The sequence below is a fragment of the Drosophila willistoni genome, chromosome 3R (assembly GCF_018902025.1).
Source record: "Drosophila willistoni isolate 14030-0811.24 chromosome 3R, UCI_dwil_1.1, whole genome shotgun sequence".
NCBI classification, from domain to species: Eukaryota; Metazoa; Arthropoda; class Insecta; order Diptera; family Drosophilidae; genus Drosophila; species Drosophila willistoni.
The window spans coordinates 17,107,108-17,125,287 of record NC_061086.1 but is presented as its reverse complement, the minus strand read 5'-3'; the positions used below and the strand labels follow the sequence as shown (position 1 = coordinate 17,125,287).

The 18,180-nt window shown below is 35.3% G+C and overlaps 1 protein-coding gene across 2 annotated transcripts in view; it reads right to left on the bottom strand.

Annotated features, from left to right (window-relative positions):
- The window catches only part of LOC6647443 (homeotic protein Sex combs reduced), a 31,828-nt gene extending 14,193 nt beyond the window's left edge, over positions 1-17,635 (bottom strand). The window contains exons 1-2 of one of the 2 annotated variants that reach the window (XM_023178617.2): positions 17,210-17,635; positions 7,177-8,137 (exon numbers count right to left, since the gene is read on the bottom strand). In XM_023178617.2, the coding sequence (XP_023034385.1) occupies positions 7,177-8,110 (934 nt within the window). In that variant the 5' untranslated portion in view covers positions 8,111-8,137; positions 17,210-17,635. Of the gene's footprint in view, positions 1-7,176; positions 8,138-15,285; positions 15,978-17,209 lie in introns of those variants that run through there. The other variant, XM_002070771.4, reaches the window with a different exon arrangement.
- Positions 17,636-18,180: the final 545 nt, after the last annotated feature.

Below are 18,180 nucleotides of genomic sequence, written 5' to 3'. Positions count from 1 at the left end.
ATCGCAATTACTTTGCTTTATTCGCAATTTAATTTATCCCCTCTCTTGCTCCTCCATCCCTCTCTCTCTCTATCACTCTCTCACTCTCTGTGTGGAAAATGCAATCATGAAATTTTTATAGAGTGCAACTCTGCTTGAGCCAATGTGTTGTTTGCTCTCTAAACAAAAGGCAATACAGTTTATTGAAGAGTAAACAAAAATGAAAATTTTAGAACATTTTTGCGTATACATATAGATAGATATAGATATAGATATATCTGCAGGCGCTGCTGCATTTGCATCTATCAGCGCTGGCACATCATCAGTCATTAGTGGCGCCATTGTTCGGGGATCGGCAAATGAGTTTCCCCTCCATTGTTAGTGTCTGGCCGCAACTTTTGTGTTTCATTTCCTTCACTTTACTTATCCTCACTTTGGTTTCTCTTCTCTATTTTATGCGCTTTTATTAACTTTGGCCAAAAACTGTCTGTGACCACTTGAAGGCATCATCATCATCGTCATCATCATCATTGAAGTTTTCTGGCTTTTTGGGTAAACAATTCTTTAAGTAATCATTCATCTTTGGGCTTTAAGCGAAAACTTTTCTTCACTTGCCATCTAAAAGGTATCTTTGTGTGTGTGTGTGTGTGTGTAAGGGCCAAGTTTGATTTGGGCTATATGATGAGTGATATTTTTTTGGTTTTTGTTCTTTTTTGAGAGGTCTCTTTATTTATATATAGATTTGACCTACAAACAAACATTCAAACATTCAAATGGAGAGATATTGATTAAAATTCTCTTAATATTGGTTAACAAATTCGTACTCTTTTAGTGACAGAAAGAAAATCATTTAATTTCATTAACAAATAGATATTCGATACCATTTCAGAATTCAATTTTGCCCTTTTTTTATCAGATATGTTTAATTAAGCTCAACAAGCTTATTTCTTTAAATAAAATACGTAGCTCTAAACCTATTATATTAAGTATGAATAGTTAAAACAGAGTCTAGTTTTTAAATTGTAGTATAATCTAGTTGTGGTATATAGTTCTGAGTTCTACTAAATTTGCTCCCATTGCACTTAATCTTTAAATTAATGACTTTAGTTGACTTACATAATAAATATGTTAACATTAGCAAACAATTATATTATTCTAAAAAAGAAATTCGCATTTCTTTTTGTGTATTTTTCGACGAATGCGACGAATACCCCTATTATTTAACACATGAATTCAAATGAATTTTAATTCAGGCAAAGTGACAATTTTATTTGCTGAATGAGCCAACCAGAATTCATTAAGAACAATCAGATGTGGACAGGCGAAAAGAAAGAAAACAACAACAACAACAACATCAACAAGAAAATGAAGAAAGAAGACAATGTGAATCTTCTTTTCATTCTTGTCTTTTGCCAAAAGTTTATATGCTTCATATAGATGGGACGCAGATCTTTTGCCCATTAGCAACTAAGAATAACCGAAAAGATACCTAATAATAGGGGCTTGGGAACACCTTTTGGAAGCCGAATCAGGGACCCAAAAGCAAAGGGGGGAATGGAATCATCGAAGCAGGAAAAATTAATTTATGTTGTTCTACTGCATTTTCAGCACCTTGCATTTTATTCGCGCTCTTCAACATTATAAAAATGATTGGCTTGCCCTCGTCCACGGGGTAACGAGAGGGGAACGGGGAAACGGGACCTTAGAAAGTCCGCAAAAAAATAATAATAACAATCATTATGATTAAATGTAGCTATTTGAAAAGTCGTGTTCCAAGTTAATGAAAATGTAATTGAGCAACGAATGCAGTGCGGGTTTGGTTCTTGTTTATCCCATTCCCTGTGCCTTGTTCTGGGTTGCTCTCCAGACATTGGTCTCTGGTGGTGTTGCTGCATGGTTGGGGGCTGGCAACTGGCAACTGGAATGGCGGTTTTTGATTTTAATATGGAGAGCAGGAGCAGGAGAAGGAGGCATCTGAGCAGCATAGACACAAGTAGCAGCAGCGGCAGCAGCAGGTCCATTGCAGTGAACAGACAACAGACACCCCAGCAGACCTGATCAGACCAGACTCAAAAGAGTCGAAGAGACTTTCAGGTCCAAGATCATATTTATTTTTGTTGCCTGGCAGCAGCAGCAGCCTTCGTTTTAGTTGTTGTTGTTGTCGTATCTTGTATCTGGCGTCCAACTCGTTTGCAAACTATTAATTTTCTATAACATCCTGAGCATCTGAAAACGTGGCCTTCGGGTTGTGCACCAGAGCTCCAAGAGAAAAATCGTCCGAAAAATAAAAACGTAACCAAATGAAATGAAATCTTGGGCAAAAAAGCGCCGTTTTTCCAAGACATTTGCAATTTAGATTTGTGAAAAAGGCCATAAATGAAAATAATAATGGGTCGAAGGTGGAATAGTTTGTTGAAAATGTTTGTTTTACATAGTCGTTGATTTTCATCAATAATTTGGAGTTGGAAACGTGCTAGACACAATCAATAGATAGAAATAGATTAAATTAGATATTTTTTTGCCTTTATGTGTTTATATTTTTTAATGTAGGTCGCTTTCTTTTAAAGTTAAATGCTGATAAAAACTGAAATACTCGAATTTACTCCAGCCAAATTGCCTCGTGCCCTCCCACCCCAAGGCGGAAGACACAATTGGATAACATTTGAAAATTTTTGTGTGTCTTCTTCTTGTATATAAGAAAAAATCCCCACTAATTAGGGTGCGGTGGTCGGTCATAGGAATGCCACAGAAGACAGAGAAACCGACCCGACGACCGCCTGCATTTTTTGTCTTCTGTCTCTGCACAAATTTAATAAATTGACAATTTGTAGGGCCGAATAGAAGGAAGGGGAGGGAAATTCATATGGGTGGGTGCAGTATAATAAGCATTTGACATTTCGTAAGTGATGTCGCAGTGGCAGGTAAGAGTATACAAATATATATATATATATCTGCATATAGCCCAGCCTCTTTGATGATCTGTTTAGACAAAATTTCGCTTGGAATTTTGCCAGTTTTTGTCTTGTCAATTAGACAAATGAATGCAAACAACTTCACAAGATTGCATGCGATATTTAGATCGGATATATGTACATACATACATCGACATACCTATATCTGATCTCGTTTAATGGATATGCTAAAGAAGCTGACATCGATGATGGCTCTCTCTCTCTGCTGCAGCTTTTGCAGCTTCTGGCCAAGGTGTTTCGCAGAATTCTCTCATTCTCGCCTTCGTGTCTAATTTGTGGACAAAGATGGCGTTTAAAATTTTATATATTTAAAAGAAACTGCAAAAAAAACAACTACAAACATAAAGAGTGGGGAAAAAGTTGCTGAAGTACCCACAAGTTGACTTGACGTGATTATAGGCAATCAGCTACACACAGTTCGTTCCCTCTTTTGGTTTCCCTCCGAGGAGCAGCAACATGCACTCAAATTTGCATAATTGTTGAACATGCTGATATTTTTTCGTTTTTACTGGACTTTAATCAGCGCTCTTCGGCCCTCCCCTCTCCTCTCTTTCATGGTATCCACTTTTTTGCCATATTCATTACTATTATTTGTATTGGAGCTGCTTGGCACCTGAAGCCATTGTAATAGCAATTCCGAGTTGAGGAACAGAATTAAAAAGTGCAACTAACACTAAACACGGCGTTAGTCGTTGGGGGGGTTTATGTTAATAAAGACATTTGCTGTCGAAAATTGAGTTGTGTTTTTCAACATGGACATCATGTGGCTGTACCACATAAAACATATCAGCTAGCTAACTAGCGATTAAGTAAAAAACAGCAAATTTTTAATTGCTTTAATTTGGTCAAGCACACCAAAAGTGTGGAACACAAAGTTCCCGACTTTTTCAAGGATTTTCGAATGTGTAGAAATTATATAAGAGACTCCATTTAAAGCAGAACTCTTAGAACTCCCCCATAAACTCGTTGAACTCGTTGGCCCCATATAAGTCATTAAATTTAAATAGAAATTATTCATTAAAATATAAACAAACAAATAATTCTAATTAAATTTGAAAAAAAATGATCTTATTAATCTTTAAATCTTTAAAAATGTATTTCCTTTTCCAGATCTTACATCTGGTATATAAAAGTTCTTCGTAAAATATTTTCATATTTTATATATATATATATTCAGCAAATATTTCAAAAGTATTAAAGCTTTTTTGCTTGAATTGGGATCAAAAGTTATAGGTAACATTGATTTATTTCTATGAGTCCTTTATTTAATGAGTAGAATTTTGGTCTAAAACATATTTTCAGAAATGTTTAACATGTTGCATTTTAAATAACAATTAATGTATACATAAAAAACTCGAGAAAGTTTAGGTTGCTAAATTAATTCTGCTAAATTAGATGTTGAATAAATGTGTAAATTCATAAATTTAACTTTGTAAAAGGTACCTAAACCTGAGACAACACAAAGGAAAACAAAGAATGAAAATATATTTATACAGAACATATTTTTTGTATTTTTGGTTATATAAATTTATTGATAACCCAATAAAAGCAGATAATACGACATTGCGATTTTTTGTGTATCTCAGGGATCTATTTATATATTAATTATATTTAGCAGAGATGTTGAATGTTTTTCATTTTTGGTAAAACATTTTTAATTAAGAATAGAGTTTATTTGTTTAGAATTTAAAATGAATGCCAGGTATTTGATTTTTTAAAAGAATATACATATTTATTCTTATATTATATTCATTACCTTATTCAATAATTAAGAACGAAAGAAATTCGATTTTTACTACTTTTCTTGGTGTTTTACACTAAAAATCCCATAATTTAAACTGAATCGAACGAATTACTGAAGTGTTCAGTTATCATGGACTAAATTCTGTTTTTAACTTTACAAAGACTTTAGTTGGGCCTCCTTGAAAAGTAATTTAATTGGCATGTATGGGAACAAAAATATATATATTTTAAATAAGAATGCATGTCTCTCTCTTCGTGTATGTGCATATATAGAAAACTATATAGCTGGCTGCGCTTCACATTGCCCTCAACAGAATATGATAGAATGTAATTAAATTTCATCGATGCATAAAAACTAAAGGCACACTAGACGGTTGGGGAGACTCAAGGCAAATTGTAGATGCAAATATATGAAGAGAGACAAGGAGAAAAGGAGATGGAGATAAAACTTCATTTTTATACCGAGTTTCATTCATGATCTTTCATTTCACTTCAAACTGTAATTATTTTACCGCTTCCCACTTGTTCTAGAATTTGCATAACTGAGGTTTCTTATTGTCGATCTTGTTGCAGTTGGTTTTTGCATGTTGTTGTTGTTGTTGGTGTTTGAGTATGGCTGCCATGAGTTACAGATACATAAATAACAATAATAACAATATGCCCCCATTGATTGGAACTGTGCACGAGAGAGAGAGAGAGAGAGGGAAAAACGAGTTTCCATACAAATGGAAATGGAAATGGAAAAATCGCGTAACGTTAATCAATATGTTTGGCTTGCTTGGGCTTGTTATTTGCCTGACTTGATTGTTGATGTTGCTTTTGCAGTTGCTTTCAACGTCTCTTTAATTGGCTGACATGTTGTGATTTCGAATTGTCAAGTGCTGCTGCCCTGGAAAATATCTACATGAATGAAATGCAATTTCCATAACTAACTGCTAGCTAGTTGGCAATTATCCAATACCAATTTCATATTATGAACTCTATTGAACAGCGCGGTTCAAGAGTTACAGCAAAAAAAAAGGAACAAATTTTTTTTTTGAGCTATGGCAACCATCATATAACATATTTTTCTCTACTGAATGAACGACCCATACTCGCAGTCAGTTAAAATGCCATTTTAATATTAATGAATTTAATCTTTCTGTCTTTAGAGATTTACCTAAGAAATTTATACAAGTATTTTAAAGTATTTTAGGTCGTTTATTGCAATTTTTCAAAGGTTTTAACAAGAGTTGCCGAAAAAAACTTTGTTGCACATTCTGTTCGATGAAATAGCTATAAAGAATCGTTAATTAAATATTTTTTGTACCTCCTTCAAGTCAAACGAAATAAAATAAATGAGCCAACGAAAATGTCAAACAATTTGCTCTCTAATTAATTATCCCCAAAGACTGCCTCCTCCCCTTTCGCATTCACCATTAGTTTTATTCCACTCTATCATTTTACACCTGAGAACTGAAATATTGATATTTCTGCAAACGGGTCAATAGTTCAATAATCATCAATAGCATTGTCATGAGTCGAAGGGAGAGAGAACTAGACAGAGAGTGAGTAAGATAGGGAAATTCTGTACAGACTTCATCGAAGAAGAAAAATCGATCAACAATTTTTCGTTCACAAATTTCGATTCTTTGGGCTTCGTTTCAATAGAAATTAAATTTTAAATATAAACCATAACGAGAAAGGTGTGAGATTTATTCAAGTAGGGATGATTTCTATCTCTCGTAGTTTTATGAGTTATTGTGGGAGTCTGTGGGGTTGCCGGGGGAAACGCTTTTGTTTACATGATTTTTCACGCGCCACGATTTTCGCGGTCGAAGTTGTTGTTATACCTTCTTCATTTTCACGCAGCGTCAAGAAACGAAAAATGGGGAAAATGTGTAAGTGTGAATGCGAGTTCGAGTACGAGTACGAGTGTTTCGAGTGCGATGGAAATGTTGTTATTGTTTATGTATTTTGACAAGATGCTCGGCGCACTGCGGAACCAGCCTCAACTCTGTTTGCCAGACAATTTGGTGCTTCTGAGAGTTATACATATGGATATATGTTAGATATATACGCTTACAACATGCGCGGGCAGGTGAGACCAGACAGAATGAATAATGTGAATGAATTAGAGAGAAATTGTTATTCATTTGTCAAGTATTTGCTTGGCAATTATCACACTCAATGAATCATGAATCATTCACATAACCCACAACTACATACTCGATTCATTTCAGATGCAATTAATTCAGTTTGAATTAGAATTCGAATTGTATTCCAACACACAGAATTTTGTAGTATTAAATGGTTCATATATATCATTTGATATGTTCAAAAATGATTAGCAATCGATTTTTTTTAATTTAATCTCTTTAATTTTGACCTATATCTACCACATCAGTAGTAGAGAATTTGTCTTTCTAATAGGGGAGAATAGAATGAGTATGAATACCCATCGAATCTTAATTAACTTGAATACTTTAAGTTGTGTACTTACTTTGCCCAAGATGCACTCTTTTCATCCATGGATAGATTTGTGGTGGATTCTTTTTGCCATTGCCGCTATTCTGACTGCTGCCAGCCTCGTTGCCGCTGTCGCTCTCTGAATCCGAATCACCGCCGCCCGGACTGTGCATTGGCACCTGGACGCCAGGTCCACCGCCTACAGGACCACCCCCACTGTGATTATTGTTGAGACTTACGGCGGCTGCTGCGGCTGCTAGACTACCGCCTAAGACTCCTTTGTTCAGAGACCTCGCGACACTCTCCACTACTGAACTGGGTGACAATTTGGGCGATATGTCGCGTGTGGATAGATCCTGGGGACTGGCCAATGATTGATTGTTGTTATTGTTATTACTACTTGAACTATTGTTGTTATTGTTGTTACTGCCACCCGTCGGCGTTGTCGGATCGTTGGCATATTTACAGCTGATGTTTGTCTGCTGCTGCTGCTGTTGCTGCTGTGTTTGTTGCTGCTGTTGCGGGTGAAGTTGCTGCTGCTGCTGTTGTTGGGCTACAACGGCAGCAACATGTTGCTGTTGCTGCTGCTGTTGTTGCTGCTGCTGCTGCTGAAGCAATAAACGTTGCGGCTGCAATTGTGTATAGTCCACCATATCGGGATTTCCCTGTCCTCCATAGGCAGCCGCCTGATTGGCATAATGAGCTTGCGGTGTATTTGGATAGAGATTTGGCGTATAAGCAGCCGCTGCTGGAAAATAATCATTTGCCCCCGGTGTGGCTGCCCCCGAATTGGCACCGCCGCCGCTGCCACCAGGCCCGCCGCCCCCTCCTCCGCCAGCGCCGTTTGTACTTGCCCCACTGTTGCCACCAACCGCATGGCTTTGCTGTGGATTCATCTGCTGCGGATAGCAGGAGGCCAGCGAGTTGACAAACTGGTACGAAGACATGGCAAAGCAATCGGGATCCATGCTGGAGATTGGTACAACGATTCGTATCTGGAATAAGCGAAAATAAACGTGAAGAAGAATATGAGTTTCTGTTTTGGTTGAATTCTGTGAATCGTTTGTAGGTGTTGCCTAATCCACGCCCTCCCCTTCTTATGTGGCAAGATCTCATTTCGAGATACATTTAAGTAACTATTTGCAGTTGAAGATGACTGAATGAGATGTGTTGTATGCCTCGAGAGCTTCTGTGCTGCATAGCAAACTTATATACATATATTTGCATTAAGCTACAGATAGAGGCAAAAATTAAACCTACATTAATTCCCATTCCCATCAACAAGAAAAAAACTGTAAGTGATTTGATTATGGAAATTAGCCCAAAATCAAGATGGGATCCTCTTTTCATGGCATTATTACTTTTGATGAGGACTTTTAGATTTTACCTAAACTTATAACTATGTTTCAATATTTATTAAGTTAAAGAGAATCTAATTCGTTCAAATGTCCTTAAAGTGTTTCTTGTAAAACAAACTGATTCACAGTAGAGACTATTCGAATTTCTACAAACTTTAAAATTATATAGTGCACTTTCATTTATTATATAATATTTAAAGTTAGTTAAAGTGCCCAAAGACTTCCTTCCTGCTCTTTGTCTTAGTTTTCATTGCTTTCAATTCGTTTAGAGGGAAAAGTTTAAAATCAATAGAAAAATGCTCAACCTTATAATTTGAATCATGAAATTGTGGCGCTAGCTGGGCATTTGGACTGTAATTCTTAACTGCTTTTTGGAAAATACCGTTGCATTTGCTTTTGGACTCGAAGGCAAAGTTTTTATTCTTTGCCCACATTCCGTCGTCCTCTCTTGTTCTCATCAAATAAATCTCTGTCTTGAGTTGGCCATTTTCATTTCATTTTTTTGTTGTGTTTTTGCTTATTTTGTTTTGTGTTGTATCTTGAAGCCCAAAAGTTGATGTAAGTCGTTTTAATTTAAAGCCAACTCTCCACTCAACTCCTTTCATTTGGACAACATGCTAAAGGGTTAAATTGCCCACTGAATCAAAATTATTGGTTTCGAAAAACCAACGAAGGGCAAAAGAGGAAGTGAGGCCAAAGGAGGACGATTTGGCTTTGGCTTTTGCTGAGGTCGTTGCATTGTTTTTGGGGGCCTCCTTGGCTTGGCCTCTTTTGCCATTGCGTTTTGTACTTTTTTTTTGCTTCTTTCTTTTCCAACGCTTTGAGGCTATATACATATACATATATATATTGGTGTGTGTGTGTATATTTTGTGGTTATTCCTTCTACCGACTCCTTGGACAAGCATTTGGTATCTGCGATGGAGTCTTTGAGTAAGCAAGTGCAACCAGAAATTTCCGCCAAGTGTCCGATACTAAGTAAGAAGCGGCTGTTAATAAAGGGGGATAGATGGAGGGCATGGTTTGGCAAGAGAGGAGAAGTAGAGAAAGAGAGTGGGCGGTGCCCGGCATAAAAATTGCATGCACATAATACCAATGCTTAGGCTTGAGACTTGGCCAGTTCGATAACATTCGAACACCAGGAGAAACCACAAGGTTCGGCTTGGTTCTTTACCGTTCCAAAAATAATAATAATAATAATAATAATAATATTTAAAAAGAAAATGCTTAAAGAAAGTCGGCAAAACCATATATCTATATGGAAGAGGGACGAACCAAGCAGCCAACCAATCGGTACGTGAAGATATTAACAGTGTGCACAGTGGTTAAAGGTGCATTTGTTTAATATGCAAAAACGTTTAATTTTAATCATCTGAAATTGTAGTTCAAAAATTATCGCCCTCCCCAAACAAAGACAGAGAGAAACCCTTTTCAGCTGTCTGTCAACAATTGATTTATCGCGGGGACACTGCGCATGTGCAACTCAATTCTCAGTTTCTGTTTGTTTACTCTTACTTACCTGTGCCCTTCAAGACACCGAGAAAGTAGAAAGGAAAAGAAAGAGACAAGGAGAAAAGGAAATTCGTTCTGCGGTTTTACTAAAAGATATACAGACAAACAGACAGAACAATGAAAATTTCACTCCCATTTGCAGGCATAAGTAAGTATTTAGAAAGAAAACTGAAAAAAATGAAAATTGACAAAGGAAAAATCGACTTTGCCTTGTTTGCTCCCTCGTCATCATCATGATCATCGTCGTAGTCGTCGTCGTCGTCGTCGTCGCCGTCGATCGACCAACAATATAAGAGGAAAAAATGTCGCTCATTTATAATTTATGGCTTTCTTATGAAGGGAATAAGGCAAAACATGCCAACCAAACGCAAAGAACCCTGGAAACCATCATCCGTTCGATGGGGCAAGCGGCTTCTGTCTTCTGTTTCACCACATTATTCTTCGTCTCTCTCTCTCTCTTTTTCTCGTTTATGAGTATAATTTTTGGTTCAATGCGAATTCGTTTTGGATTTAATTAACACCAATTGAACCGCTTGTCGCCTCACGAAAAACAATTTTCAAAAAAAAACAAAGAGATCCAAAATAAATAATTTATTGCTTTTCATTTCTATTTTGAATTTTTAATTTAACCTTAAGTGATCGGTCGATCGTTCGATGGTTACTCACACAAAAACCAATATCTAATTGGCAGCAGTTTAATAAAATATTTTCAGGGATAAGAGTTCAAATAGTTTAAGATATTGAAAAAAACAATACAAACGATCATTTAAATAGTTATTTAGTTAGGAGATTAATAACAGACTAAGTCTACACTAGTCAACAAGCTTCATAAAATGACAACATAAGTCAAAACACTGTAAAAATTAAACCATTTTTGTGGTTCGACCTTTTAAAATGCTAACAAATGTCCTTTCTTTTCCCACTCTATAACAGAAGCCAATTGAGTTGTCCTTGCTGATCCTGTCAACAGTTTCATTATGATGCTAATGCTGTCTCTTTTTGTCTCCAACTCTCAACGATTACATAACCGTAGGATCGTAAATTATGGGTGTAAAAACCGCAACAATGGAGTGTGAAAGAGAGACATGAATTTGGAAAACAATTCAAAAACTCATAAAAATTATGAGCCACTGTGACGAGGGTTGAGAGTGAGTGAGTGAACCGCAAATGCGTGAGCAAACGAGATGGCAATATCGAAAACCAAAGAACAAAACAAAAATAATATTTATGACTATTTTTATGAGGTGCTTACAAATTTTTATGACTTTTTAATGGGTCCACTTGCATTTGTGTGTGCGCCGACTGTCGAGTGCCTAGTGGCTGAGAGTGACTTTTTGTTTTGTTTTTTGTCATTCACATCGCACAGGAGCGAGCGAGATGGCATCATTTGCCAATGAGTGTGTGTCTCTGCGCGTGCGCAAATACCTTTTCCTCATATTTCTGTGGTGTTGCCTTGGTGTTTGTTGTGTTTTCTGTTTTTGTAGAACCCCATGTCGGAATTTTTAGAATCGTCATGTTTACACATACACGAGCTACGCCCATGTTGACAAGAAATATTAAAAATTATGATTTATGACCTGGTACAGCGGCGGTACAATGGCTGCCCCTGGCTTACCCCCCGCCAATTGGCCCAAGACCAAGCTATTTGAACGAAATCTGTAATAATGGTTGAAGGCGACATTTGTAAAAAAAATAACTGGGCTTGGGTTCAGTTTTTTCTTCACCGATAATTAAGATGGTTGTTTTGTTACCAATAATGAATTGGATGGGTTTTCTAACCCATCAAAGGTATTTTTTATATGTTTTTGTGGTTGTTTGCCTAAGTTGATCTTTTAATAATTAAGACAATTTCAAATTATAACTGGTGGGGTGGGGGCAATTGGCCTTGTTGGAAAAGTACTCAATTAAAGATAATATGTGATTAGATATGAGAGGAGAGAAACAGAGAAACTAGCGGCACCTTTAGCTTCTTTAGGTCCTTATTTATTGTAATTTTATCTATAAATAGATTGATTCATAGAAGTTGGGATGAATTGAAAAATTTAATAAAAGGACCATATGCTGATATTACATTAATTTGCTTTAATCTAAATGAAATTTTGCTTTATCAGGATAAATGTAAAATCTTAATTTAGAATAAAGGTATATATCGAAATAGAAACGATGTTTTTGCAAGTATGTATAAACAAAAAGTGTATTAAAATTTACAAACTGCTTTAGAAATGGTAAATCAATCTTTAAAAATTCTTTTATAAATTGTTAGTTGGGTTCACACTTGGCCCTTTTAAATTTAAACTCTCAATTAATCCTTAAGATTTACTCTTCTCTCTAGGCCTTGTTTTCGCATTGTCTTAAAAACATAAATAATTATTTTAAAATAAAGCTTAGCAACTAAAGAACAATGTGATAAAGTTTTCATTTAAATAAATAAGTAATATCCAACTAATTTAGTTACTTTTTTTTAACTTTTCCTTCATCTTTGTTCTAAAAATTTATTCGGGACATTTTCATATTTTCCATTTTGTTTTTTTGAGGTGCGTTTCCGATATTTGTTTGTTTTTTTATTCTGTGTTTAGTAATATTTCACATTTTCTCTCTTTGCTCACTGTTTTTTTTTTGTGGTTGCGTGCTCTTTATCAACTAGAAGGAATTTTCACTTCATTAAAACGAAATGCAGGCATTTTCCGAAATAATTAAGAGGCACAACAAGAGGCGAAATGTCACAGGCGAATGAAAAATAACTGACAAAATGGGAAGGGGGAAGGGGAAGGGAAAGGAGGGACGTAGGTCAGAGGTAAGAGGCTAATCCAACTATATATATGTATGGACTATATAAACGTAAATAGGTAAATATGGCGTGTTCAGCTAAAGCAAAAAAAACTAAAAAAGGGGAAGTCCCCACAGCATGTGGCCAATGAATGAAATTCTATTACAGAAAAGTAGCTTGAAGCTAAGCTAAAAGTCTCTCAAGCGATGAGACTTGAATCTTCCTGGCAACTTCTACTTATGTAATACTATATATATACATATATATCCTATGTATATGTGGTCTATCTCCCTGGGTGTCTGGTCTCTAGTGCCGCCCCGGCATGTGGTGGACTTTTAATAACACATGGGCAAAGAATAGAGGGAAAAATGCCACTTGATGTAGGTCACTTTCATTTGCATTTACAGCTCGCCCCGCGGGGGTAGATCCAGATCAAAAGAATGCCCTTTCAAAGATTGCATAATGTGGACACACAACATAGAGGCAGAGAGAGATATAGAAAGTTAATTGGTCACTAGGTACACAAACCAAAACACACACACACACACAGGGAACTGCACACACACTTATCTAAGAGAGTGGAAAGTCAGAGTCTTCCCTTTTTCTCTCAACCTGCGCCTGGAGCCACTATTCATCATATTTATTCCTGCTGCTGTTGCTGTCATTATATTATTTTCAGTTTTATAAATCAAAAAATCATTTTTTGCTTTTTGGTTTCTGCTAAAAAAAAAATGATACCAAACACGCAAACTTCCAGAGACTCGCCAGTTCTTTGTCGTTGTTGTTGCTGTTTTGTTCTTTATGTGTCGGTACAATAAGTGCCGGGATACATTTATATTCTCTTAGATATCGTCAAACGAAATAGAAGATATCAATAGATATCACAAAGAAACTCTTGCATGAAAGACCCGATTTCATCTTTGATTTATTTCTAGGATAATGAATTGCAAAGTAAATGTCTCTGGGTAATTTAGCACCTGAAGTAAATGTCGCTGACTTAAAATATATATTTTTTGCAAGGAAAATACTTTAAACTGAAGTATTTTTCAAAATTGGAAGCCCATCCAAATTAGTAATCAAAATTGTGCTTAAAGAAATGACAGACCAACTGAATAACTAACATCCATACATACATCCCCAGGACTTAATTTTGAGTACTAGAGTAAAAAGAACTAGTTTTAAGTTAAGAGAAGATTCAACAATATATCAAGCGTTAGAAACAATTCGTTTTCACTGCGACACAGTTTTAAAAAGTATTGCTTATTTGTAGATCTGAATATCTATCTAAACATTTTTCAAACTTTTCAACTAATTCAAGTGCGAGTCCTACAAAAATCTTTAATTAAATATGTAATAATAGTTCCCCAAATTTTATAATATTATTCTACATTTATCTACATTTGAAGGTTAACAAAACATACGAAAAGTCGGAACAAATTTGTTTTTTAGTCAAAAGACAGTTCTGCTTTTGTTATAATATGTTTTCAAGAATGCCTCGATAATTATATACATTTCAATCAGTGCTACTTAAAAATTACTCAGGCCACCAAAAACCAGACGCAGAGATCAGAGTGTAAAAGATTATGATGCACTGAATCCAAATAAACAACCAAAAATATTGGTGCTTAAAAAACACACAAAAACCACACATTTTGAAACTTTTAAGTTACTGAAAAGATTCCTTTAAGTCCTGACAACTTTAAAGATTTGGATTCGGACGATAATGTATTAGAGAAGTGTATTCTGGTCTGTGGGTTTTAGGTTCGGCTCATTTTTAGCGTTCTGTGTTATTGGTTAAGACAAGAATTGTTGAGCTCAAAAAGTATTTGATTTTTATTAATAATTATTTATAAAGTAAACCCACTAGTATCCTCTAGCACTTGTCAACATTTGATTAAGTCATTAAGACTGATAATTTTTTTAATAATTTTGGAAATTAATATAAGTTAAACAGTTTTATTTATTTATTGATAAGTTAATCAAATTTACAACCCACGTTTTTTATCTTTATTAAATTACAAGTTCTTAAAAAAAGAAGTGGAAATGTGATATTAAAAGAAAATAAAGAACTATTTTTGAAAAACGGCATAACATATTGGTTGGTAAAATTTAAAATAAACATAATTCAGCTTTTTGAGATTTTTATAATTTGCTAAAATCCAAATTTATCAGAATATATTTTAAATTTCTGGCCATTTCTAAAAGTTTAAATTTAAACTATAAATTGGAATTTGAAATTTCTAAACTAATAAACCTGAGAACAGCTAATAAAAATAACAAAAATTAAGATATAAAAATGTAAACTATTTTTAGTATAAACAATTGTTGAATCGATCCACTTTTTTCAGCTCTTTAAAAATTTTTTAGTTTTCTAACCCATTCCCATAAGATCTCACTAAAAATTTTGAACATTTTTGGTTTTACTTATTAAGATCTTGAAGAAAATTGTTTGTAAATAATGCACTTTGCTTTGTTTTAAATTTAACATTAAGCAATTGTTTACTCACAATTAACTGAATCTGCCGACGGAGTTTTGCATTCAATATGTTCTTGTATTAAATGTTGTTCTACCAATTTTTCTTCACTTCACTTGCACATTAAATTGAGTTGATGTTGTCTCCGAGAGAACAAATTTGTTTTTGGCCAAACTCGTAATGGCCTTTTCGTATGACGAAAGTTAATCCGTTAGTGCCGGCTTTGGGAAATTGGGTTAATTTGGTCTTGGCTTGCAGGCAGGTAAACCAAACCAGCCAAATGGCAATTGCACTTGACTTTCTTGTTGTTGGCCGCAATTAGCGCTAAATGGCCAAAGGTTTTCACAAACACATACACATACACGCACACATATGTACATATATCGACCTAGACTGATTGAGATCCAGAGAACTGATCGAATTTGTCACAGAGAAGAATTCTTGGTGTATAACCGAGGAAACATTTCACACCAAATTTTTCAAGTTATCCATCAACAGCGACGGCGAAATTGTATTTTAAACGTCATCGATGAAAACACTTTGCTGGCCATCCATCTTCAGCATGTTATATATATGGTATATAGATTTTTATTTGTATCTCATATGGATCGGAATCATCCAACAACGGATGCGCGTTTGTTTTTTCGGTAATTTTTGTTTTTCTTTTTTGCCTCTTTTTGTTGCTTGTTCTTTTTGATTGTTATGTGCCGCGACTACGTGCTCGAAGCGCCAATGTCTCACTTTGACTGCTCGGGCATAATTCAAATATCTGAGCATCAATATAAAAAACAACAAGAAATACATATACATATATCTCCCCATCTCCGTCTATCCAATTGCATTATCAAGTGCCTTCAAATGGCCGAATCAAGTTGCCATCTCGCTCTCACTTATGCATGTTATGCCTCACCTTTGCGGTGAAACCAGAAATTCGAAGCCGCAAATGAGAACAAGTTCGAAACCGAATTGTGGGAGTACAATTTTCGAACTCGCATTTGTTGTACTCGAATTCCTATTGCTCACACCGACACTGTCTGTGTGAGGAGAGATTACAAATCAAGCAAGTTTAGAGTATTCGATAGCGGTTTGAATCTCTCACCCCACAGCCTTGGTCAGGATAAAAAACAAACAAAATTGATAATATCAAATGTTGAGCAAAATAAACACACAAATGTGGCAAATGAAGAGGGGAAAATAAACTGTTAATTTGGGGTTGTTACTTCATACTAATTTAAAGTATTTAGAAGGAGTTGGTTTTGGAAGTTTCTAAATGTACCTATTAACTAAACTTTACGGACAAGGAACAATCAAGGATAGGTATTTATATAGTTCAGTCTAATATGATTTGGAATACTAAAATACAACAAATTTTTATGGTCTAAGAATTACTTTCGTTATTTAGTCTCAATTGAAAATTATTTTTAAGAATTACTTTCGTTATGTAGTCTCAATTGAAAATTATTTTTAAGTCTTTCTTCCAACAATTCTCAACTACTCTCGCCTATCTTTCGACAACTCTCTATTATAATGTTAAAATGGACTACTACGTGAAGTACAAAAAGGTCATTCAATTGCCAACTATATTAAAGTCTATTTTTTAGTAATTCTATCGAATATTATGTCAACAGGGACTACTAATTGAAAGACAATTAAGGCATACAATTAATAACTACTTTAAAGTCTATTTTTGAACAATTCTATCGAATATTATGTCAATATAGACTAGTAATTGAAAGATAAGTAATGCATTTAATTAATAACTATTTTAATGTCTATTTTATAGCAATTCTATTTAATAAAATCGACTATTAACTTAAATACACCAATCCTAAACTTTCTCTTCAATTTTACTATATATTTTTTATATCAAACTAATCTGTCTCAACGAAATTGTCTATCTTATTCATTCCAAAGTGTGTCCCTCTGATTTCATTGAGTTATTAACTATGTAGCTTACCTATAATTATTGAAATCCAATTGCTGATTAATAGCCGCTGCTGGTGTTATGTGTTGAGACACTTCACTTGCACAAAAAATTCATTTAACAATTCTATTATCTTTACTAATATTACACAATTATATTTTTTTCATTTAATTAGATTAGCACATTTGTTTTGTAATAATTTGTAATTATTGGTGAATTCCCAATTCAATTTGTAATCCAAAACTTTAGTTGTCAATACAACTTGTCATTGCACTTTAGCCTTTTTCCTGACCCTATTCACCGCCGCTTGAGCCGCGAGAAAAAAGCTTCATCAACTAAAACTTCGACGAAGTGTTTTGGTTTTTAGTTAGTTCAGATTGTTAACCGGTGATAAACACGGAGACGAGCGCGTAGTTCGGTGTTTTTGTGGCGTCTGAAGTGCGCCACGTTCAATGCACGTTTGAGGGCAAAAAACCACTGTGCTGGTTTTTCGAGTGCGGGTTCTTCTTCTTTTGGCCTGACTGTCTGTGTGTTCGTGCGCGCCGTGTGTGTGTGGAGCGCCGTCGTTGCGAGTTTTTCGAAAATAATGAATAAGCCAATGAGTAAAAGCGAGCTGGCACTAGGGCTGATGACGATGTTCGAAAAACATGCTATCCTGCTCATACTTGCTATCCCATTGGCTTTGATTTATGTTGATGTGCAAAGAGGGTGCCAAGACGGACCTATGGCGAAGCGCCTGGGAACGAGGATATCTGTTGTTTTATATTCTGTTTTTTTTTCTCTTGGCGTATATATAGTTATATATGTATTTTTATATTGTACGTAGCTCCAATTCTCAGCTGGGAAAACAGAAAAACAGGTAGTTGGGCCCATCAGCATCAGTACTAGTTGTTGTTGTTGCTGCTGCTTTTCCATCTTCTGCTCCAGATTAGGCCGAAATCATCCTAGATTAGTGGAAAGAAGAGTCGAGTCCTGTGTGTGTGTGTGTGGGTCCTGGGCAGCTC